Here is a 26403-nt window from a genome sequence, read left to right as displayed (position 1 = left end):
TTCCCCTTTTTAGGGGAAATGATTTTGTGAATTGGACCCCAAGTTCAAAGGTATTTTCATATAAAAAAAAATAAAAAAACGTCAATTTTCCGATGCTTCACTTGCACTGTGCATGGTGTCGGCCAATGGGTAACGAGTTAATCGGAGTTAAACATAAATATTTATTGTAAGCATTAATTCTTCACTCTATTTTGAAGTGTCAGTGTGTCTGTGCTTGGATAATAATCAGCCTCCATGAGGATCTGAGCTGCTTCTAATTGATATTGTTCAAGATGTGTTTTATTGTATAAAGACCCCAATGCACTTGAGCATTCATTTAGGAAAGATACTAACTCTTAATATCCTTTTTATAACAGCAGAAGCTTTGAATTGAACGCCCCAAGCTGTAGCGACTTGAATGGGGATAATTAATTACATCGTCTCGCACGTTTTGTGAACAATGGATGAAGGTGTGAATTACCGCTAACAGCTGACAATAGGAAGAATCTGTTGCAACCGAAGTTACGCCACGGAGTCTTTTGATGTTTTATTCAGCGATGACCCCCCCCCCCCCCCGGCCCATTGTCCAATCACGAACAGTCAGCATTTGAGAAAACGGAATGATCGAGGATGAGGATAATGGTAGTGATGTGATGATGACGATAATAAGATTGTTTTCTTATGTTATGAACTTGATATGGTGGTGACGTCAAGAAAAAAAGTAAATTTTCTCTGTAGAAATAAGGGTTGTCTGCATATAACATACATTCTTTGGGGGATATTGTTTATTTTACTTGTACTTGATTTTTTTCTATCGTGATTTAGTTGATTCAATAAATACACAAGAAATGATGTACGACATAGAGATTATGACGATGGGTTGTGATTAATGCCTGATATTCGACAAACTGGATATCAGTAATGCTTGACGATTTGGGCATGTACTGTACTTGCCAAGGCCAGGTACGTTATACAAAGCCAGGATACAACAAAAATCGAATATGCAGCATGCAATGACCCAAAGCTGAGAATTTTGCAAACTACCTTAACATATTCATACGTATGTAAGAATTATGATGAAAGAAACATGTCTGTGAGCTTATAATAGCAATGTCGGTCACGTGTTGTTGATGCCAAGGAATATTATTTAAATCATAATCTTGGTCAAGCTTTCGATTTGTAAAAAGCTTTTACCAGGCTGTATAATGAAATGCAATAAATTATAATATAATACTACTTCTAATGAAAATGATAATTAGAGTAGAACACATGCAACTCTCAAGTACTGAAGGTTTGTATTGTATATACGTATGATAAGACCATCGATAACGACCAAAATCATAAAGTTGTACTGGGGCCGCGGAACAGTTGTAAAGTGTTACGGAGGGGGGACCATACAATAAATCTGCAGCTTGTTATGACGTACCATCTAAGTTCTCAAATGATATGAAATGTTAGAGTGCCGTCTCGTTCCCATCAAATCTTAAAACAATTTTTGAAATGCCTCAATTTTGAAAGTATTTGATCATTTCCTATTTCATTACAAGTGTTGATCAAGTCTCCATTTTGAAGGGGAAGTTCAACCCGAAGAAAGATTTGCTGTGAAAATAGCAGAAAAATAATAATAAAAAAGGCGAAGGTTTGAGGAAAATCAAATGAATATTAAGAAAGTCATTAGAATTTTAATCTTTTGATTTGTGACGTCGTAATCGAGCAGCTTCCCCATTATGTTATGTACATGTTATAAAGGATGCATATTAGTAAGTGAAGTAACTTTTTAATGATGACTCCTTTTGGTTTCCTTTTTACGAACGGGTATAAAATTTATGATTTGTCTACTGATATACTGAATGCTCAGCCGGGATGCTCGGGAAAAAAGCATTTCATTTTTCTTAGAAAAACATTTCATTTATTTTTTGCTATTCAATATTTAGGAAAGCATTCTAGCACATGTCACTAATCAAATCGAAATTCTAATGAATTTTATTCTCTGATGATTTTTTTCATCAAACCGTCGGCAATATTTTTATATTTTTACTACTTCGCACTAAACTTTTGTCAGGGTAAACTTTAAAATAAGAATAAACTTTTGTTCTGGTGTGCAGGCCTAACTCCTAATTTTTGTAGGTAAAACAGAAAGGGGACGCAATAAAAAAAGGTCATAAAGCAGAGGAAGAGGATAGTTAATGATCAGATAAGAGTAAGAACAAATTGCAGGAGGAAGAAAGATGAACAACGGGAGGGCTCGCGGGAGAGGTGAGAAAAAAGAAATAAAAATCTATGAAAACGTTCAGGTAAATAAAAACAAATTCCGTTCCCACCCAATAACCCATCTTCCATCCAATGACGAGAATTAATATGAAGCCGTATAATACGCAATCATGTTCGTGAACAAATCAAATAGCTTACAAGTTAATAGAAGGTTCTAGGGGTAGTTATGCCCCTTTTATTTTTTAGTACCAAATTATCATTTGCCCCAGTGGCGTAGCTCCAGCCCGAAGGGGGTGATAACATTATCTTGACCTGCTTGGATTTTTTTTTGAGGGGGGGGGGGCGTCCCCCATTATGCAAGGAATTTATGCCATGATTGCTTTGTCGGTTCATTTAAAATAATTTTGTTTGAGTACTGGTAGTTATCATTCTACCATTCCCATTGCCCAATCTCGACTCAACTCCTTTCTAAAAGTTTCATCTTATGGCTTCATAGTTCCCTATCTTTTTAAACAAATTCCTTTGTTTCATTTTTGCCTCTACTTTGTATTGAAAAAAATCTGAACGTCAATATAAGTCCATTTGCCTTTATCTTATGGCTCACTGTATGACTCTCCTGCATATATTTTTTATTGGAAATTTGCGAATACCATACCATAGTATCGCATTATTTGGGAGCAGGTCAACGTTAGTTAGAGAGTTCTGCAAAGAAAGGGATAACCCGTCATTTATTTAAGTTGATACTTATTACAAATCTGTGCATTGTGCATATTGCCGATTGTATTGTACTACTTTAAGACTGGCTTCAAATCGTAAATAATTTGCATGGAATTACAAATATCCGAATGAGTAATTTTATCTGCGTACCACACGATACCGGTACATACTACATGCATGGTCTTTCGACACTAGCTACATCAGCCAGGCTCTGCTTTAGTTCCCTGGCCTGGTTAGCTCTGCTTCTATAGACAATTAGAAGGCGAGGCTCGAGTACTGGTAGTGACTTAATGTTATCCGTTTTTTATCACCTACATTATAGTTAATTTCTCATTGTCAAAACATATTCTGTTTATTGTGATGAACATTGAATGAAAACAGGCAAACCACCTATTTTTTATCATGACGAATTCGAATCTATACTCTAGCCTTATACATTGTAGGCCCCCGCGTCGCCGAAGTTCATGGTCTTAAAAAAGAATATATTACCGTCATCGTCACAACCCACATCATAAAAATTCATCATCATACCCCTCATTATCATTAGAATTACCAGCATCACAACACAGGGGCCATGGAATGGTTTTAAGGGGGGGGAGGCTTACCCTGCAAAAAATCACGTCACACTCACAGTGGTAATTTTTACGTTTTTGTACATGGTTTTGTAAAAACAAGGGGGCTGAAGCCCCCAGCCCCCCCCCGATACCGCGGCCCCTGCATCATAACATCATTATATCACGTACCCATTATTCACAATCAAATTTTGAATTGATCCCCCTGCCCTGGAAACTCCACCCCTCCCCGTATGGCCTGGCCCATTGTTCACTCTTCTCACTTTGCAATTTCGGTATTTCATCTGAAACAAGAAAATCTTACCTGAGCGAAGACATTCATGCTCCTATGTGGTATGGTATCCAATAGTCACAAACAACGCGAATTATCTTTGGTTGATATCAGATACGTTAATCACGATGTCCAGGGATCGAGCCTCGCACAAACTGAGGAGGGTTGCAGCTCTGTCAGCGTCATGGATGATAATTCACATGTGGAACCTCTTCAAGTCTTAGCTTTTAGTTTTTCTTGATGAGAAACACTCAAAAACCTTACCACTTTTTAAAAATTAAATTAGGCTATTTATTCCGATGATGTAATCAGAATGAATCACACCAATCTCAACAAATCCTTTATTACCGCTGATATTATATTCTTGTAAACATTTTTTTTAAATTTCTTTTTACATGCCCATTCTCCATCAATAGGGCCGTCTGCACCATCCCGAGTTTTCAAATTAGCGCGCTATTTCTGATCCGGCAAATTATCCCGATCTGAAAAATCTCGAGATTGTTTGTAATGCAGACGCAATTATCGCGCTAGTTCGTAGGATTAATCTCGAGATTGCAATCCCAAGTCAACTTGGGTTTATTTGCAAAATAGCGCGCTATTTACGAATTATCGCGCTAATTCGTAGGTGCAGACGCACTCGGGTTTGGACTCGGGTTAATTTATTCATGACCTTCAGTCCATAATGCAATTCGCGTTCCATTTCCGCCTTGGTAAAAACATAAACAGCGATTATACCGAACGCATATGCGAAAGTCAACTTTATCATAGCGTTCATCAATTCCCCAATCAGCAACGATGGTGTCAAGCCCCCCGTGAATGGATTTTGGGAGAGACCAGACCGATGGGGGAGGCGCTCATTATCGACGATGGTCATAGTCAATAACAATACTGACAGCATTGTCGTCTTATTCCTTCGCAAAATGTGAGCAAATAGCATTTCTTTCCTCCCCTCTCTCTCTCTCCCCCTCTGTCGTTGCCTCGGAGTCCGCCATCATATTAAACGAAGAATACTTCACTCGCTTATAATTATAGCGCGGCTGAGCTGAGAGGATTGTTGCATAACAACGGTCGAATTCGGCGAAAGAGTACATGGACTTGATTGCATATCGCGGGAAGTTATTCAAGAGCGCGGGCCGTTGAAACTCCAAGATCGAAAGTGCGCATGCTCGGAATATCGGGCTTGTTGCCTCGCTCGAGCAAGAATCGCTCTTCGTGCGATGGTGGAGACGGGGTTTCTTGAATCTCGAGATTAATCGCGAAGAGGGCTGATCGGGCTAAAATCTCGAGATTGAGCAAACTCGGGATGGTGCAGCACCGCCTAAAGCCATGTCATATTCACTATCGCCACATTTCATCATTATATCCATCTCTGTAATTATCGTTGTTATCAACACGGGATCAACATCATCGTCCTTATCACCACAATCATTACGGTCACACCATCCTCATCATGAAATTGTCATCGTTTATAAGATTATCATAATCATCACCACCATTACTATCATTATCATCATTCAATGCCATTATCGTGATCAATTTGTATGGTCGTACTTTATTTAAAAAATAATGATGATCAAGAGAATTCATCTGTAATAAAATATTTCATATATAGCGGGGTACATCATATTACGTTGTAAGTAAAATATTGAATGGAAACTGACAACAGACCATAATGGTGGATCAGCGGCGTACGCAGAAGGGGGGTACAGGTGTTCACCCCCCCCCCCCCCCGCCAAAGTTTTTTATTCCCACCCCCCCCCTCCCCTGAAGAAAAGTCGGAAAAAAGTGCTTGTCAAATTTGTGTTGGGTACGAAACGTAAAATTTGTGGTGTAGACTTTTTTTTGCTCGTCAACATTTCATTCAGCTGGGCCCCCACCCTTTCAAAAATCCTGCGTACGCCACTGTGGTGAACCTTACCACTTAAAAAAAAATTGTAGGCCTACTTATTCCGATGCTGTCATCAGTATCCATCATAACAAATCCCTTTTTTACAGATGATAGAGTATAATTGTGTAAAGATAAAAACATGTCTTTAATTTACATGCCCATCCTCCATCATCGCCTTGTCATACTCATTATTGCCACATGCACAGGCGGCAGAAGCCTAAATTTTTAGTTGATAATTTGTTTTTTGCTTGTCAATTTTGTTTCCTGTGTTCCCCCTAAAATTTTGGGTTGATAATTTTTTTTTTGCTTGCTTGTCAAAAATTTTTGGTGCCCCCCCCCCCCCCTGAATTGTTTGGCTTCCTCGCCGCCAATGGCCACATAATCATTATCATAACCATCACTCATATCATCGTTATTAATACGGCATCGACATCATCATCCTTATCCACACTCATCAGGGGCCGCGGACCGGTATTCAAAGTGGGAAGGGGGGGGGGGGCTGAGCCAAAAGTTGGGAAGCTGACCATGCAAAAAAATCACTAAAAATCACAAAAAATTGTATGGTCATTTAAAAAAAGAAGGGAAAAAGACAAATCCTCAAAATAATAGAGAGAGGAATTCAGATTATTAAAACAAATGATACTAGTATATATCAACAATGACAATATGAACAATAGTAATGAATAATAAATCATCATGCATAATATCTCCGAAACCGTATTATTACGGGCCTTGACACTAGAAAAAAAAATCACAAACATACACATTGTACATATGAATCTTGGATTGTTTGGGTCATTGAGGGACCGGTGAGGAACGGGAGAACAATGTGAGTAAAATCCTAGATCTTATGTTCTCTTGATGTAGGCTCCTGTTAATTCCTTCATTCACATTTAAATTCTGAATTGCTTTTGCTTGACCGGAGCATGATCAAGCACGCAAAGCCAACCACAAGCTGTCGCACGCCGGAGAACCGGGCCAGTAACCGGGAGCGCCGTGCCAGTGGATCAGGTGGAAGTGTGCATGCAGCGCAGGTGCTCTCCGTCTTCGTGCCGCATGGCGCAGCAAGAGCAGCGGCGCGGCCGGTGCCTCCCTGTCCACCTCGATCGCATAGCGTTTACTATCAAAACGCAATACATTAACATCTACTTGTACGCAAAAGCAACTCGAATTAGACCTCTTTTGTTCGGATTTGTCGAGTGTAAAAACCGCGTATGACACTCTGGTCACTTGACCATGACGAATGGCTCGATCACAAAAGATCGACGCCGAGTGTAACACGCTATTGACACGAGAGCAAAATGACACGCGAAGAGAAATAGTAGCACCTGCTCTCGTGTAGTCGTGCGTGTGACACACATCCGGGTTGGATGGCTCGCCGCGTGTCCGCGTATGCTCAAAGATTGCTGACTGGTACTGTAGTAAATTAATCATGAGGATTGCGCATTCAAAGAATTTAGATACAGTTATAAAATTACCGAGGAGCTGAATCAAGGTTGTGAAATTATTAGCGCCACCAACGGGCTTCCTTGTATTTCCGTGGAAGAGACAAGCGAAGTCACTTTCGAGGCCGAGGTAAGCAAAATGTGCTTTTTTTTATCGGATTATTATTTTATTATTTTATATTCAACAAACTCTTGCTACTTACCGGCAAGAGCCCCGGTGCGTAGCGAGAAGGAGCTTCGGCAAATATTACTTCAGCAATGAAGCGATGTTTGCCGACTACTTCGAAATCCAGGGTCAAACACGGTCTATTGTACGAGGTTAGTACATACTAACCTCGTACACTGTGTGAGTGGGCTCGGGCTAGTCTTGAGGACGCAATGATGATGATTTTTTTTAAATATGTCATATATTTCTTCATCATTGACGTCTTGACACTCTCTCCATAGTCATAGTGCCTTCACCGAACGACCAAAACAAAGATGGATTCCCCCAAAAAATCCATCCTTTTAAACCGAATTAAAGAGCATTCATTTAATTTTATTAATTCTTACACCTTCCTACGCCTAATGCGTAGGAAGGTTTTAAATATTACTATTTAAAAATGTAAAAAAATGAAGATTTCTTACCTAACTGATGCCACGTAGACCCCTCGTTCCACATGTAAACAACGGAAATACAATAGCGTCGACCCTTGAACCGCTTATGTATGACGTACTTCCGGAAAGCAATGCCGTCTTAACGAACAATTTAGAGATAAAAAATCTTATTTAACAAATATTAAAATTTATTTTGTGATCAGAAATAATTCATATCAATATATATAAATTATTTATGATCACAAAATAAATTTTAATATTTGTTAAATAAGATTTTTTATCTCTAAATTGTTCGTTAAGACGGCATTGCTTTCCGGAAGTACGTCATACATAAGCGGTTCAAGGGTCGACGCTATTGTATTTCCGTTGTTTACATGTGGAACGAGGGGCCTACGCGGCATCAGTTAGGTAAGAAATCTTCATTTTTTTACATTTTTAAATAGTAATATTTAAAACCTTCCTACGCATTAGGCGTAGGAAGGTGTAAGAATTAATAAAATTAAATGAATGCTCTTTAATTCGGTTTAAAAGGATGGATTTTTTTGGGGAATCCATCTTTGTTTTGGTCGTTCGCTGAAGGCACTATGGAGAGAGTGTCAAGATGTCAATGATGAAGAAATATATGACATATTTAAAAAAATCATCATCATTGCGTCCTCAAGACTAGGCTCGGGCGAAGTTCATGCAGGCTCCACTTTTTACTTCACTACTGCTACACTACGCTCCACCTACCTGATCTTCGGGGCGATGAACTTGATCGGATATTCCGAGTGACAAAGGTGGGATTAGCCTGGAGGCGTTTGGGAGTAAAAATTATAGTAGGCCTACTATCCACTCACACAACATGCGAGGTTCAGGTTAGTAATACTAACCTCGCACAACGCATGTGATTTCATAGTGGACTTTGACGTTTTCATTCATCACACGAATGTGAGGGAAAAAACACGCCACACTTTTCAATATTTCTCCACTATGACTCTTGCAATTGAACATTTGTATTTTAACTTCATTTTAAAAAGGAATTATTTATAAAACTGTTTTTATCACTTACCTCCAAAATATCAACCGTTCAATCCGTCCTTAGTTATCCTTTATACTGCGGTGGAAAGTATGCAAACAACAATCGAAAAGCAATTTTTCCTATCGAACATTCTCGATTCAAGTCTTCAGCGCATAATAGGAAATTGTAACAAAAATCAACACGTTGCATCTCATGTATATACTTATTGGTAGAGTACGCCATCTTTTGACAAGATGATGATGAAAGTGGATTGAACGAGCAAGAAAATAATGCTGATCGCCTAGAATGCAGCTAGCTTGCAAAACCGTAAACAAAGTTATACCGTAAACAAACGGTAGGCACTTAAGAACCAAGTTTGAAAGGACACTCGTAAAATTACGTCACTCTCGCCGATGAATATTCATTAGATCGTGGTCGTGCGTGTTCAATAAAACTTTCTGCATGCATGCACTCAGTGTGTATTGAACACGCTGCTACTAAATTCTGTGTGAAAGGAAGACAAATAAGGAGCAGCGAAAAGCAGGTGCATGTGATAGGCCCAACAGGAACCCACTGTGCGCCAGGCCGGTAGGCCCGGCTAGCTTCGTGAGCCGTGTGCGCTCGCGGCCGCTGGATTTGTTGAGTCGTGCGGTGGAATATCGGTGCGTGATTTCGGCGTGTTGATGGGTTGATGTTGACATGAAATGGCCGAAAATCAACAAAAGAAGACCAAGAAATGGTCTCAGGGGGATAAGACTGAATACAGTCTCTAGTACCTGTGTATTCGGAAAGAGGAATTTACCATGCATTTTGCACAATTTGCAGTGTGGACATTTCAGTTGAGCACGGAGGTCGTGATGATATTCGGAAGCACTGGGAGCAAACGATATACGGACATTGCGAAGACAAGATCTTTACAGGTAGACGTTACCCGCACTGAGCTTTTCTGTACTGGATTTATAGTGGAACATAACCTGCCTATCGCTGATAATTTCTCATTATTATTATTGTTGAACGGGTACTTTTCTTCTATTGTCCCCTCTTTTTTTTTTACATGTAAAAATGCGTATTTTATATTTTTTATGTTAGAAAGTGGGAACAATGTTTTTTTAAAACATGTGAAATGCTCCAAAATAAGGGTCAGATTGCACCAGAGAGCATCTAGGAACCCAGAGCTGGACCCCGGCCGCAAGGGTCGAGCGCTCCGCGCTCAAGATGTGCGCTATGCGCACATAATTTGGTGTCGGTTGCAAATCCTTCCTAATTCTGATTTCCAAAAGTTGGCATCTCTGGCTCAGTGACATGAGTAGGGCGACAGACTGGAGATTCATTGTTCTGCAACAAGAGGTTCGAATCCAAGTTTCAATTGGAAGTAAGAAGGAAAAAAAGAAAGAGAACAAAAGTAGTGGGTTTTGGAGAAGTATTTTTTTTAATTAGTGAAGGGGACAAAGGAAGTCTTTCCAAATTTAAAAATCAGCCTGTCACCTGCCAGTAGAGGCACATGGCCAATATTGCAGACTCTCTCCAATATGGGAGACTTGCTTTGCAGAAGTATAAAGAAACAACACCAAGAAGAGCGTAATTTTTTCCACCCAAATTTTGTCTCACTGAGGTCCGAAGTAGATCTCCTAGTAGCCAGGATGCTCCTAGAGAGTAAAAATCATTCACTAACGTGTGCTTTTCATGCAGACAGGGATTGCGTCCCATTCATGTGCGTGTACCGCGAACTTTCCTTCAAAAAGATCTAGCCCTAAATCATGTAAAAGGGATACAACTTCATATCCGACAGTTCTGCAATATTAATTTCATTTTTAAACAATGAATTCATTTAAAAAAAACAAGAAAAATATTATAAAAAGACGGGGTGACAGGACGCATATACATGTATATTGATGTATATGGTTTTGGTTGAGAATTTAGGGTGCAGTGTGTTACTCTATTGCAGATGTTCAGATCGTGGATTTCAGCTCGTTTTATTTGAAATGCATATATATGTATACACAGATCCTGAAGTGATTTCATGAAATTGGAATGTAAATTGTGTCAACTGAAATTCAGCAAAACGCAATAATGCCAATGTGGCATAGGGGTACAATTACAGAAGAAAAATTATATCTTTCATCAGCTTTCTCATACTTTGTAGGTATAACATTGTAATATTGTGATACAATGTGTTGCTAGGGAAAGCACTGTCAGGTTTGAGATCTTCTGTTGCCAATGGCAATGCCTGAATATATGAATGGTAAAAAAATACTGTATTCTGAATTTAAAGACTTATTGCTTCAACTAGCTTTCAATGTCTCATATCTATTACCTTTCCAGAATCAGCAGACTAGCCAGTGAGACTTGAACCCTTGATAGAACTCCCCGACAGTGTGTACCATGCCACCAAAGAACAACACACTACCCCAATGGGGGAACCAGCAGTCCATGAACCTGAACCCGCTGATTCTAACAAATATCCAATCATCACCGTACTTCAAGAATGATCTCTTTAAACTCAAGACATACCATGAGGTCATTGATGAGATTTACTACAAGGTAAGGGGTGGAGGTAGGTGCCATCATCTTCTATCTTTTTCCTTTTAAAGTACCCCTGCTACCAAATTCAAGTTGATGCCCATGGATGCACAGTGCTGACCATGGAAACTGGGGGAAGGGGGGGGGGGGCGGTAGTGCCCTCTTTTGTGTGTACAAAACCATGAAAATGAAGAGAAAAATTCAGAATACCTGTAATTTAAATAGACATTATTTTTATTGTCTCACCTGCGAAGCAAAGTGAGACTATAGGCGCCGCTTTTCCGACGGCGGCGGCGACGGCGGCGGCGGCGGCGGCGTCAACATCAAATCTTAACCTGAGGTTAAGTTTTTGAAATGACATCATAACTTAGAAAGTATATGGACCTAGCTCATGAAACTTGGCCATAAGGTTAATCAAGTAATACTGAACATCCTATTAGAGTTTCATGTCACATGACCAAGGTCAAAGGTCATTTAGGGTCAATGAACTTAGACCATGTTGGAGGAATCAACATCGAAATCTTAACCTGTGGTTAAGTTTTTGAAATGTCATCATAACTTAGAAAATATATGGACCTAGTTCATGAAACTTGGACATAAGGTTAATCAAGTATCACTGAACATCCTGCATGAGTTTCACGTCACATGACCAAGGTCAAAGGTCATTTAGGGTCAATGAACTTTGGCCGAATTGGGGATATCTGTTGAATTCCCATCATAACTTTGAAAGTTTATAGATCTGATTCATGAAACTTGGACATAATAGTAATCAAGCATCACTGAAAATTTTGTGCAAGTTTCAGGTCTCATGATTAAGGTCAAAGGTCATTTAGGGTCAATGAACTTTGGCCGAATCGGGGGTATCTGTTGAATTACCATCATAACTTTGAAAGTTTATTGGTCTAGTTCATTAAACTTGGACATTAGAGTAATCAAGTACCACTGAACATCCTGTGCACGTTTCAGGTCACATGACCAAGGTCAAAGGTCAATGAACTTTGGCCGAATTGGGTGTATCTGTTGAATTACCATCATAACTTTGAAAGTTTATGGATCTGATTCATGAAACTTGTACATAAGAGTAATCAATTATCACTGAATATCCTGTTTGAGTTTCAGGTCACATGATCAAGGTCAAAGGTCATGTAAGGTCAATGAACTTTGGCCATGTTGGGTTTTTTTGGTGAATAACCATCATATCTCTGTAAGTTTATTGGTCTAGTTCATAAAAAGTGGACATAAGAGTAACCATGTATCACTGAACATCTTGTGCGAGTTAGAGTAGTATTCAAAGTCAGCACTGCTGCTATATTGAACCGCGTGATGCAGGTGAGACGGCCAGAGGCATTCCACTTGTTTACTTAAAAATCACCTGTGACATCAAGTGACAAACTACTCTTGTTAAAGTCTGAATTTTGCTGGGATTATTTCTGAAGGCATCATAAGGGGAAAGTATTATTTTTTTTCAAGTTCTTGTACATATTATGAGTTCTACTTTGCCGTTAAAAAGAATACATAATTTTGTGTTGCAATATCATGTATGCGTCAGCATTTAAGTGCGACTATTATACATGTAAGTCATTCTTAATTTTTTTTCATACTTAAATCTTTGTGAAACACCACCCAGTTTAACTTTATGACCAAAGTCAACTCTGTTAAATTTGTGGAAAGCAGAAAATGTATAAATTCTTTTTACATTGCATGTTATGCTATACAGTTATGAATGATTTGAGTGCAGTCAATTTAGTGCCAATATGGCCTGTTATAGATTTAATTTGATCTGTTCGAGATTTTTGTCAAAATTGGCTATCCATACTTATATACAAGTTAAGACCAGAGTATAAATTAAACCAGAGTTTAAAATATAGTTCATTGGCCCGTATTCTGAAGTCAGGTTTAACTTAAACTCAGGTTTAAAGTTGTGGTTTAAGTATGGACAGCCAATTGTTACATAATCACTAACAGTAGAGATATCGTACTTTCAGCTCATTCGGCTCTCAAATCATTCATAATTGTGTAAGGCGTATAAATAGATGATTGTCTTCACCATCGATGAATCAGGAAAGAGCACAGTAAACATAAGAAACATATAACTTAATAAAAATTTTGATACTTTTGGCTTCCCATACTTAAACCACAACTTTAAACCTGAGTTTAAGTTAAACCCGACTTCAGAATATGGGCCATTGTATCTACATGTATATCCAGCTTAGTGAGTACAAGGAAGGATTTGTCATGTATAGTAGCTTAGCTTAATTTTGCACCAGTACTAATTGTCAAATGATTACCGGTAATCTTTCTTGGATAATATTTAATTTTGTTAATCAGGTTTCTCATCTTGAACCTTGGGAGCGAGGTAGCAGGCAGACGTCAGGACAGATTGGGATGTGTGGAGGGGTAAGTCAGTTGACATCTAACGAGCATTTTATGAAACAATTTTTTTGTGTGTACTAGTGATATTCACTGATTACAATTTACTTTGCCTCAGTCAATCCTTTCGGGAGCACGGACATTTGTTCGACTCAGAACTACATGTACAACTCACGTTCAACTTAGATTGTAAGACATGTTTTGCATAATCTCCTCAACAAAATTGTTTTGACTTGGTCAAATTCAGACTAATCGAAGGTCGACAGCTTTACCTGTACTGTTAAAAGCTACCAAAATCCTTGCATCTGATTGGTTGAGAACAAATGACTGAAAAGTAATAGAGAAATAGTGTAGTGGTTTTTAACTTGTTTTCAGACATTGATTCTTTGTGGAAATGTAAACTTTGCCTGTCTGTTTCCTTGTACTTAGGCAGGAAAAATAGTTGTTAAATGGACATTTACAGATGTAGCTGTATGTACATGCTTCTTGCCTTCTTTAAAGTTAAAAGACAGTAGTTGCAGCAAACAATTATTTTGCGGTCTTTTAGATTTAGGTTAATTGTCAAAATATCATACATCTAGATCTGGTTCATTAATGTAAACTTGTCTTTGTATTAAAAGTCATGAAATCTTAGCTCAAAACTGATAATTCTGATGATCACTAAGACAACAAAGCATATGTGGAACAGTGTATCAATATTGCTTTAAAAAATATCCGATATTTGATGGAATTATGTGCTTATTTTGCTCATTTCTCAGCAATTTTCTTCCAGAGCTATTTGGCGCATATTTTTTATTCATTCTCATATACAAATAATTTGGTGGTAATTTCATTTGATTCTGTGTGAACCCATTTTGAGATCATTACCACACCTGGTATTTATCTTTATTATGTTCAAGCCTCACATTGGAGAAGTTGGTATTGTGTCCTTGGCATATTAAATGTATTACATGAATGCAGATCTGTCAACTAAGACAAGGTGTGGAGCGCTGTGGCCCAGTGGATTAGTCTTCGGACTTTGAAACAGAGGGTCGTGGGTTCGAATCCCAGCCATGGCGTGATTTCCTTCAGCAAGAAACTGATCCACAATGTGCTGCACTCAACCCAGGTGAGGTAAATGGGTACCGGTAGGAAGTAATTCCTTAAAAAGCTGTGGGCGCTATTAATGCCTAGCTTTGCTGGGTGATATAGGAGCACCATGAGGACCTAACAAGGTGGATATGTGCGCAATATAAATACCCTATATTATTATATCCATAATTGTTATGAATTTTGATACACGAAATATGCATGCTCGGTCATTACAAATTTGAGCATGGATATAGATATCAATAATTGCATGAATCTTTTCAAACTTTGTCCTTTTACTTCTTAGGTGCGTGGAGTCGGAGCAGGTGGCATTGTTTCCTCAGCGTACTGTCTCCTTTACAAATTATATACATTGAAACTGACTCGCAAGCAGCTGAATGGTCTACTAACACATTCAGATTCACCGTATATCAGGGCATTGGGATTCCTTTACATTAGGTAGGCAGGGGCTGGTTTCATAAAACTGGGGAGTGTTTCACAAAGAGTTAAGTATGACTTAAGATAATGCTAAATGCTGATACGCGCATGATATGTAACGCACAATCTTATTGATTATTACGCAGTAGCACGCATCCTCTCAGCATTACTTACCTATGCAGTGATAGCTTTCGTAAAGCATGCAACAGGAAGATTAAGTGCGACTCTTAAGTCATACTTAATTCTTTGTAAACCACCCACTGGTCTAGTATTCTGAAAAATATTTTAAGTTTTATCTTATCTTCTGTATTGTTTAAGTCATAACAAATTTTTGATGTGCACTTTTTTATAGGTTGAATTGACAGAAATTCACCCATGGACTAGCACACATGTAAAAACTGTGTGAGGTTAAAGCCAAAAGAGCCCCTCTTTTCTGAACACTAAAAATAAAAAGTTCAAAGATAAAATAGTTTTCAGAATACCATCCCAGGTTGTTACAGTTATGCTTGAATTTAGGAATGATTGGTATGTGTTTGAGCCATTTTTCAAATGTGACCTCTATCTCAATATGATCAATTATTTTGATAACTTTGGAAGTCAATTTCTTTGTTTTGATTCAAATTGACAGTGCCAATTCTTAACTTTGAAATGCTTTGTCTTGATGAAAAGATATTTTGAAATAGTGGCCCTTTTTCCATTTTTTCTAATGTCTGACCTGTAACCAATTAGAACTGATTTTAAATGATTAGCAATTGTTCCTAAACCTTAAGTAATGAAGGGTCTGGGGTTATGTCCCTCAAAGAGTTGTGATAAATTCCATGTAGGTATGATACTCCTTGTAAGTGTTTTCTCTTTTCCTCCCCAACACAGATACAGTCAACCACCTCAGGATCTATGGGATTGGTATGAAGAATATTTAAATGATGAGGAGGTTTGTTAAGCTATTTTTTTCTTTTCGCAATTGCAAGAACATTTGTACATCAGAATAAGTCTTATTGTATAAGTATATTGTTTATAGTTATTTTGGAGATGTAGTTGATTGCTTTTTGCAAGTCATGAATGGGAATGTTTTTCATAGGAATTAAAGTGATTGGTTAACATTGGTTTGACTTTTAAAATATCTGAGCTAGAAGATCACACTTGTCACCTGTGTCTGTGGTATGTTGCAAAAATGAAGCCCAGAAAAAATTGCGTTCGAAAATGATTATTTAGTGCTTCAAAAATTGAAATATAAAGTGACCTGAAACACCATCTTAATTTCATCCCATACAAAATCGGGGTTTGCCTTGTAGTTTTAACTTTTCATTCTCAATAATGGTTGTTTTCAGGGTTTATTAGTTCTAATACATGCACTTGCACACATGTTTCATCTTGGTTTGAGAATTTTTTAAATCGGCTGCTCACAAAGTTAAACAATACCTTTAACACTTTATTACAGATCAAAAATCAGATTTCATCATCCTCTTTAATCAGTTTAAGTGCTACAATTGATTGTAAACTGTTTGAATCAACCAGATTGCACCATTTCAGTAGCTTATAACAGAAGGTTGTATTTTGAATTGATAGCAATTTTCAGGAGTCCTAACCCAGGTGTCTCAAAGGTATACAGTTCAGACCAGAATAATTTCTTCAACACAGTTGTGAGATACTGAAAGCTAGTGTCTCTTTTTTCACCCAGTTATCAATGTAATTTATTATTATTATTTATGTAATCTACTCACATTAAGAGTAAGATCACCTGGTAGGATATTCAAAATATCTGGAGGAAATGTTATAAAAATAAAATCCCACAATAAGTGTTTTATTTCTTGTTGAGGGGAGGAACTGAGAGTCTTGGTGTCGCCATCTGCCTGGTAAGAATACTAATGACAATTGATTGTTGTCTTATTTGATCAACTTTTATTCTTCAAATTGGCAACTTTGTTATTTAATATTCTCTTAGCTGCAAATTTTCTTTTAAAATATGATTTTTTAGAAATAATTATTGATTGATACAGTAAACCTAAAAAAGTATTTTTCAATTTTTCTTTTATAAGAATGTTCAGTGCTTTTGATGTTTTAAATTGAATTGCTAATTTTAGTGATACTTGTACTTTCTTTAATTCTTAATTGAATGAAAGATACAGACACAATTGATATGGACACTGTGTGTAGGATTTATTACTCCCTCTCCTAATTGATTTTGAATGCTGTTCTAGTGGTCTTCATCAAGTTGTTGAGCCAAACCATATTGTTTGTTAATTACTCCTGAATGAGTAACAAAAGGAAAAATTGGTTGTGTCATTTGAAAGAACTAGTATATATATATATATATACAAACCCTTCGGATGCAGCAGAAGTAAGCCTTTTTTGTAAAAGTTGAGTAATATGTAACAACTCATTCATCTTGATAAGAAACTTTAACAACATATATAGTTTACATTATTTAATAGATGTAATGCGTAAGGCTTGGATTATGAATGAGTTTCCCTGAAGGGTGGAGTGATTGTATATTGTGCGGGCAAGCTAGTTTCCGATCATCGGTTGATAGCATGTCTGTAAAGTGCTTAGAGACATTAGTGTTATGGTTTAAACACTATATGAAAAGTGGAAGATATCATTATCTTTTCAAATGAGTTTGAGTTATAATACTAAGTACAAAGCACGTGTGCATGATTTTTATTTGTGTGAAATACCTTTAAACATTAATATTATAAACTGACACATTTCATATGTTCTAACCCAACTATAGGAGATGGCAGGCATCACAGACACGAGTCCTCCCTTCTCAATCTCTCTTTCTCCCTCACTCATGGCTACGTGCTTCATTGGTGGGCCGTCTGAGAGCGTTCGTAAGCACACAGTCATATCGAACGAGTACAAAAACCCCTCTGTCCCTCGTACATTACCAAGAAATATGTGAATTAATCATATTTCCATTTATCTTGCTTACAGTGAAGAAAAAAATAAACTTTCATTAGTCTGTTCAATCATGATTATATATGTTTACCAGGAAATTAGGAACTTAATGAAATTATCTGTTTATGTCAATGAACATATAAGACTTGTTTTATGTAAATAGAGTCAATGTATCAGTCATGAAATTAAGCACATTTGCAAGATTCACCAATGGCGTAGGTTTTGAAAGAAAACTGAAAAAATTTCAACTCTGGCCACCCAGGATTTACCAATCAGTTGATATATATTTGTTGTGACTTACAAGCTCATATGAATTTGAGATTTAAACCATTTGAGATTGCAGAAATTAAAGCAGGACATTTTAAACCATAATAGAGATACCAAATAAACAACTAGATTCAAGTTGTATTTTGCAAGAATTAATATTTTTTCTGTATATCATTGGGAAAGTGAGCTTTTGCAGTAGAGATGGTGAATTGTAAACTCATGCCCAGTTTTCTTTTTTTCTCTCCCAATCTTCCTCCTATTTTTTTTAGGAAGTTGATAGCAAAGCTGGTGGAGGAAACTGTATCACCATCGGCCAAATGTTGATGCACTTCTTAGTCAAATTGGACTGGCATTCAACTCGCTTTCCTCGTATCCCAGTTCCAGTCATGAAGGTATGGCAGACTGTATGGAAATGTAGATCTAGATCCAAGTTTAGAATCTATTGGGGGCGGGGCAAGCTACTTTGCCTCAAGACAGCTCCACTGCTGGAGGTGGCAGCAGTGTCCGGTCCTCGGTCTGTTTCATAGAGACTTGTAATGAAAAATGCACCGTGACAAATTCACTATCGGCCAATCTGAATGAAGGATTTGAGTAGCTCTAAACTGTATTGCAAATACCTTTTTAACATGCTTATGAAACGTGGCCCCTAGAACTGTTCAAACAATTAAAATCACTTGATTTTTTATGAGAGTATTTTGTATTTCTCCCCCTTAAATTCTTCTTCATTTTTGTAAAAAAAAAAATCTTAAGTGAATGATCTGTTATGCATCAGCGGGTGCTTAACAAAGGAAAAAATACCCAAAATACGTGTTTTCCATTTCTTGAAATCTCACTTGTTTTGCAAAACAAAATGTTCACTTTATTCTAGCCATATTTAATTCCTTATCTTTGGTCAATCAGGATATAGAGAATAAGGTATCGGCATGGCAGTACGCTCAGCGTCAGAACAACCCAGAAGAAGAAGGAGGAGGAGGAGGAGGGGAAGCAATGGATGATTATAATACACAAGATGATAACAATGAATGGACAGCAAACGATAAGTGGGTATCAGAATAATTATATAATATTGACTGGCCTTGAGGGGAACATCAAATATGTTACCTACAACAGTGAGTCTTCTGATTCAGCCCCCCCCTAGACACTTTTCGTGATAAATCTGCCGCCCGAAATTTTTTGACCACGCTGCTCACTGACTTTTTACATTCAAGTCTCGCGCAACTTTTGAGACCAAATTTGCAACCCCCGGGTACGCGGTTCCAAAATTACGCAACATTTGGTAAGTGCATGCAGACTCAAAAAAAAAAACGTGAATTTGTGTACAAATCCAATGCAAATAGAGTTTTTAGCCAAAGTATCATTATTTAAATGTATCATTATTTTTCCTTTTACTGATTGAAATCAATTAATTCCATCTTATTTATGGTCCAAATAAAGTCCCCGACAATTTCCATTGAAAAAACAATGAAGAACAGAAAGTAAAAAAACAAAGAAATACATAAGAAAATAAATGTGATTTTGAAATTTTTTTAGTACATTTGATCAGATTCATATAAAGTGTCTGTGTACCCAAAATTAGCATTTTTAGGAGCATTATTTAGTTAATTAAAGCGAAATTTTGATTTTACGCATAAATTAGCATAATTAATGAGATTTTTCGCAGAATTTGATCATGTAGTTTTGTAGATTATGCCATGGGTAACGTGCGTGCCAAGTTTCGTCGCGATCACGTGATCGACGGCCGAGTTCATAGGGGGGGCTGAATCAGGCCCCCCCCCATCTTAGGCATCGAAATAGCCCAGTCTATTTAGGGTTAAGGGCAATGTATTTGATGTTCCCCGAAAAAAACAGTCAGTATTATTATTACCTACAGCTGAATAATGTGCAAGTCAAGCTATTATTTAGAACAACTTATATGCCTGTTTGCTTATCACTACTTCTGATATCAGGTTATTCACTAACTTTACGAAGTAATCCTTGCTATTAAGCAATTGTGACCTAATTGTTACCACGCAGTTGCGCATCATGCATGGCGCGCACATACACTTAACAAACATAAAAATCTTGCGCTTGGGTTTGATAAGGTGGGAATGCGTATGCACTGGCAACGCTGCGCATTATCTACAATGCGTTAGTTTACAAACTGTTTCCAACCAGATTTCGCAAATACTGAAATTAGCGATCAAAATCGGCTCCTACTGCGCAATCGCACTAGCAGAAATATGGCCAATGTTGCCCTCTTTTTTGTACAGTATTCCTATGGGCAAAGCCCGGAGAGGGCAACATGGCAAATGTTTACCCAGTTCTTGGATTGAAAGTAGCAAGAGAATTATGAAATATGTTCATCTGCTAAAATGCCTTGTGTAGGTTATAATTATATTATATTGGATGGCTCAGAATGGAATAAAAGAAATATTCCAAGAGTTGGGAATATTGGCCCTAATGAGGGGAATATTTCATGGAATAACGCTATCCAATATTATTATCATCTATCCCACCCCCCCAAAAAAAAAAGCGGGAGAAATTTGATTTAACAAGTCATATCACATGCCATAATAACTTCATAGGACCAATTTTGGTCACTGACATGCAACTTGCATGTAGTTCATTATGACGTCAATTAGCGTAGTTGTGCTCTATGCTGTGCATCTCGTTGCTCTTACTGTATGCGTTGTATATTCTAAACTGTTGAATAAGCAGAGTTGCTAATTTTCCGGATTTTTTACTTTGCTGAAAAATATTCCGGAAAAAAAAATCGATTGTCAAAGTGAAATCCGTAAAAATTTCCCCTCCAAATCTTGTCACGGAGTTCGCTACGGAGAGCGCAATTTCAATTTTGGATGGCCAATTTGCGCAGACGGAAAATTATTAGCGTTGTGCGCAGCATGAAGTTTAGCTGGTACTGTACTTGCACGGTACGCGCGAGCAATACATTGTAGCAGTTGCAAACGCCGCCCTATACCCTGCAGGGATACGGGTGTCAGCGCTATCCCAGTCGGGCAATCGCCCGGTAGAACCGCTCGAAGCACGGCCCGGTGTGGCTGCAATTGCCTGCTGCTGCGTGAGTGATTGGTTGTCTGCCGCGGGATTTCAGCTAATCGGCGTGGACTGCATTTCGACCCTGATTTCCCATGTGTTCTCTGGTGCGTATTCATCAATTCATATGTGTGAACTATCCATCATTTTGATAGAAATTGTGATTTATGGATTTTCAATAGTATAGGATTGTCTTGTTGATGAGTACAGTGAGTGAAAAAGGGCACCCCAGCTGCTACATACACCCGTCCCGAGTCGCACCCATTGGCCGCAGCATATTAACCCGCAGCAGGTTAACCCGTACCGTAATGAGTACGGGTTACATGATTTTTTTTTTTGAGCACCTTTCTTGCCTATGATATGAAGTTTATTATGTCATTAATTATTTGTTATGTACTACTGTAGATTAATGATTTCAGCCCTCTAAAGAATAAGAAAACGTTCCAGCTTCAGGGGGCTTTGCCCTTGACCCCGCCAGGGGCCCTGGGCGGGCCCCTGGACCCCCGGCCTGGGTTTTCAGGATTTTTTGAGCTATCAGTTAGCATCTCTGAATAAGCTCTCATATTCAGTAGCAAATTTTGTACAGGAGTCTTGGGATATTCTTTGGATTTTGGTCCTTTTTAGGGATACGCTCTGATATACTGCATGGGCGATTGATGCAGACCAAAATATGCGTTTTTGATGCATCGTTAGAACACTCTATATAGGTAATAATAACAAATGATGCCTTTCTTTTATTGATAAAGCAGTGTGTGTTTTTATGTGTAAATTGCTCATTAGAAGTGATGTGGGGGAAACTTGGGAAACCGATATGAAATAGTATCATGTTTTCTGGTGAAGTCCTTTGTAAAATTTTTGGAATTATCACGGACCAACAATTGTATCTTTGCTCCAACCTACACCAAATTTCTACATTTTTTAAATAGGCATTTATAGCATAGACTTCATATTAGTTGTAGAATTCAAGCCCACAGACTACACAGTCCAACTCCACCCAGATTTTGTAACAAATGGTAATTGATTAGTTTTAAACATTTTGGAGAGTTTTAGCAAGGAAATTATTTCATTTGACATTCAATTCGTTTTGAAAATAGGACTCTAATATTGCTGTTTTATGAATGTTTTGTTCAGACAACAGTCATATTGACTTGAAATCATTGCCAAAATGAAAGATTATTATGAATTTGCTAAAGTTTTTAAAAAGTTGTTTTGTTCCATCAAGAATGCTTGTAGCACAGCATTTATTTTGAAATATAAATCAATTTTAAAATATGGACCATATGATTTTTGGTATTTTATAGTTCACCTAAAATTCAATATAATATTTTCTTCCAGAAAAATGAGATAGATAAATGGTCTTGTAATATGTTGTAGGCTTTAGGCTGTTGCAAGTTCATCACGGAAAACTTCCAAGTTAATAAGTACTTTTTATTTTACTTTCTTAGGAGAATGGAAAGATTCCAGGATGAAAGAAAATCTAGCAGAGACCGAGATGATGACAGCCATAGAAGGGACAGAGATAGACATCGAGATCAAGATAGAGATCGAGATCGGAATCGGGAAAGAGATCGAGATAGGGGGAGTAGTCGTGACAGTCATAGGGACAGGTCCCGCAACAACAGCAGAGATCGTTCCCGCGATCATGACAGACACCGCGACAGAAGCCGAGATCTCGACTTTGATACAGCCCTGCGGAAGGAACGCGAACGACAGACGAGAGATCACGCCCGTGGAAGCAGCCGGGATGACAGACATCGACGATCACGCAGCAGAAGTCATGAAAGGAGAAGGCGGAGCCGCTCCAGAGAAAGGAGAAGGAGGTCTCGATCACGATCACGTGATCGTCATCGCCATCGAAGCCGGGATAGGAGATAACATGTTCTTTTTTTGTTTAATATGTATGATATGTATACATGTACCTGTTATATGGCCGTAAGCCACTCCTTTTTATAATCAAAATTCATGTGTATATATTTTTTGTAACAAGTGCACATGTCCTGCTTAATTACAATATTGTCTTGTTTGAAGACTTTTTATACAAATTTTGATAACATCATAAAAAAGTAATAGTAGAGCAATATTGACTGGCCTCGTGGCGATACGACATATATCGCCTAAACTAGATTTATATCGCCGGAGTTGTAGACGAGGGTGATATCAATTTAGTGAGGGCGATATGTGTCCTTTTGCCCCCAGGCCAGTCAATATTGTTATTATTAACCAAATCAGACATCTAGAGCAAAAATCATTAAAATTCAGATATTTCAAATCTTTAGAATGAGAATCTAGTTTCTCATGTTGAGCAGACTGGGCGTCTGAACTTTACCATTGTGACGTAATTGAAATGACGCGTCCCTGGCCTAGGGACACAGTATCCAGCATTGTCTCAACTTGATTACCATTATGACGTATAGCACTGCGCGGTTCAAGGACGCGTACAAAAGCTTGTAGAATACCCGGATGTTAGTGCTGCCTTTTGTTGCCCGCTACATTTCCATGAATTTTCTCATTGACTTTCCTGAGCGGACAATAAATTGGGCCCGTGGATAAACAATTGGAATTTTATTGACCGGCCATTTGATCCCAGTCTTGAACAGGCAACGATGTTTTTCAAAGTTGCCCTGCTCAGATGTCTGATACGAGTAATAATAAATATTAGCGGCACAGCAAAGTATTGACTATCTCAAAATATTTGTTCAATTTGTTGAGACATTGATTGTAATGAACCTCCCCCTCAAAGTTGGTATTTTTGTTTTATAGTTTGACCCCCCAACATATTTTGCCGCTACACGGCCGCGCAAAATGTTTTTACCGCGCAACTCGCTTTTTACTTCCAAGTCTTGCGCATCTTTAGAGACCTTATTTGGGTGTGCGGTTCCGAAATTACGCAATATTTTGCAAGTGCATGTCAGTCCCAAAATTTCTCAAAAACTTGATTACGTATACAAAGTCAATGCAAATTTCGTTTTTCATCCAAAAATCATATATGTATGATTATTTTTACTTTTGTTGGTTTGGATTTATTTTATGTTCTTTATGATCGCAAAAGGGTCCCCAACAAAGTTCATTGAAAAAAGCATTAAAAAACAAGGTTTGAAAAAACAAAGAAATACATGAGAATTTAATAAACAATAAGATACGTAGGAAATTAATTATATGTTCACCAAAAAGTAGCATTCTGCTAGGTATATGAAGTGAGTTAAAGGTAAAAACATACACAAAAATTCCAAAATTTGGGCAAATTTCATACACTTATTTGCATAATTAATAAAAAGATATAAGCAATTAATTTTTTGAAAATTTTACTATAAAGTCATGTAGTTTACATCCGGCTCTGCGCGCGTGCAAATTTTTGCAGTGATCGCGCAATCAACGGCCGAGATCTGAGGGGGGGGGGGCAAATTGACCCCCCCAGTATATGTTGTTCTGAAAAAGCCCAGTTAAAGATAGGGTTAAGGGTCAAGTAACATAGTATTTTATCATTATATGAATGGTGTTTTTGTAAATGATTATTTTATAGTTGTTTTCAAAGTCAAGACTGCTTCTAAATCCTTAATGCATTTTATTGACTTGGTTCCAAACTTTAAAAACCTCTGCACTACTTAGCTTGTCTGTATTTTATATCTTATACATTCCTAAGTAAAGAAAACAGGTTTGAACTATGTCTGTACAGCGAGTTTTATGTAATCATCCTGTGTTTTTGTAGCTTACAAAATTCAGAGTCAAAATTTAATTGAGAAAGCCTGAAGCCAAATTCTTAATTACCACACTACATTCAATATAAACTAATTGTACAGATCTACTTGCTATGCCTTAAGACAAGTAATCAGTTGAGATTATATTTATGTTATATTTCGTAAATGACAACTTGTTTTTCTTCCTTTTCAATAAACAGATGTGGTGAGACGAATCTCGGCAAGATAACAATATTCAAACATCATGCTAGTAAATTGGAATTGGTATGCTTGAAGTCGAGACAGGGATAATAATAATAATAATATGCAATTTCTTATATAGCGCTTAATACAAATGTTTCTAAGCGCTGCATACTATTACCCCGGCTTTAGCACGGCTACCCTGATTGGGCGCATCAAGCATTCAAGGAATTCCTTCCTACCGGGTACCCATTTACTACACCTGGGTGGAGAGTGGCAAATGTAGATAAACGCCTGGCCAAAGGACGCTACTGCTGTGATGGGATTTGAACCCAAGACCTTGTGGTTCACAGTCCGGAGACTTATCCACTGAGCCGCAGCACCATTACATCCTTATGTAATGGGATGTAATTTCACATCAATATTTTTTATTAGCCTATTTCCCTCTAGACATTACAATGAGGTGCACAGGCTGTGTACATGAATGAGCAGGCAAGTTGTGTCTTAGACACTGGATTTTATTCGACCTTTATTTTAATTGCTAACGCCATTACTTCTCTTAAAGAGCAGCTGTCATCTTTATACTCCCAATGAAAAATTGCCAGAGAGTTTATACTAGTATGTGGAAAGAAGATGGAGAGAAGTTTAGAGCTAAGCATGTGCAGGTCGATTCCTAGCCTCGTTTCTCCACTATTTCATTTTTTTCAAGAGCTCCAACTTTGAATGTTGTTTTTGCGTGTTTATTTCATTCAATGAGACTGTTTTTGGGATTGAAATTACTGCGAGTCACATGTTTGAAATGTTCAGTATGTATGCTATTCCATCCATCAATAGTAGTGACTTATGTTTTTCTTTAAGTCTGTAGTTATAATCAATCCGATTGATCTCAACCATGGAAATTCACATCATAATCTCATAATTCTAGGAATGTACACTGTCCCTTTGGAAAGCAGAGAGGCAGATTGATTTGTCAATGACGCGTGCTTGATTACATTGAAATTTAGAAAAGACTTATACTATAACAGTCAGTCCTATACATGCTTCATGGGGTATTCACTGAATTTCCATAGATGTGAGTGTTAGGATCAAGACTTGTGAAATAGGCCCAGTAGAATGTAGAACATATTAAGATTCATGAACCTGGGGCTGTTTCATTAAGCTATTCGTAAGTTAAGAGTGACTTTAAAGGTAAATGCCAGTTGTGGTAACAATCTCAAATGACTTTTTACAGAATCCAATATAATGGCCACCCAA

General features: G+C 37.7%; 1 protein-coding gene across 2 annotated transcripts in view; it reads left to right on the top strand.

The window, feature by feature from the left end:
• The window catches only part of LOC121428492 (pre-mRNA-splicing factor 38B-like), a 29273-nt gene extending 3954 nt beyond the window's left edge, over window positions 1–25319 (top strand). Inside the window, exons 2-8 of one of the 2 annotated variants that reach the window (XM_041625124.1) lie at window positions 11003–11221; window positions 13529–13597; window positions 14946–15097; window positions 15947–16007; window positions 18511–18633; window positions 19142–19281; window positions 22720–25319. In XM_041625124.1, coding sequence (XP_041481058.1) covers window positions 11063–11221; window positions 13529–13597; window positions 14946–15097; window positions 15947–16007; window positions 18511–18633; window positions 19142–19281; window positions 22720–23149 — 1134 coding nt within the window. In that variant the 5' untranslated portion in view covers window positions 11003–11062 and the 3' untranslated portion in view covers window positions 23150–25319. Of the gene's footprint in view, window positions 1–11002; window positions 11235–13528; window positions 13598–14945; window positions 15098–15946; window positions 16008–18510; window positions 18634–19141; window positions 19282–22719 lie in introns of those variants that run through there. The other variant, XM_041625125.1, reaches the window with a different exon arrangement.
• Window positions 25320–26403: the final 1084 nt, after the last annotated feature.

This window comes from Lytechinus variegatus, chromosome 15, assembly GCF_018143015.1.
Source record: "Lytechinus variegatus isolate NC3 chromosome 15, Lvar_3.0, whole genome shotgun sequence".
NCBI lineage: Eukaryota > Metazoa > Echinodermata > Echinoidea > Temnopleuroida > Toxopneustidae > Lytechinus > Lytechinus variegatus.
The sequence above is the reverse complement of the archived record's forward strand: the minus strand, read 5'-3'. Positions and strand labels throughout refer to the sequence as shown.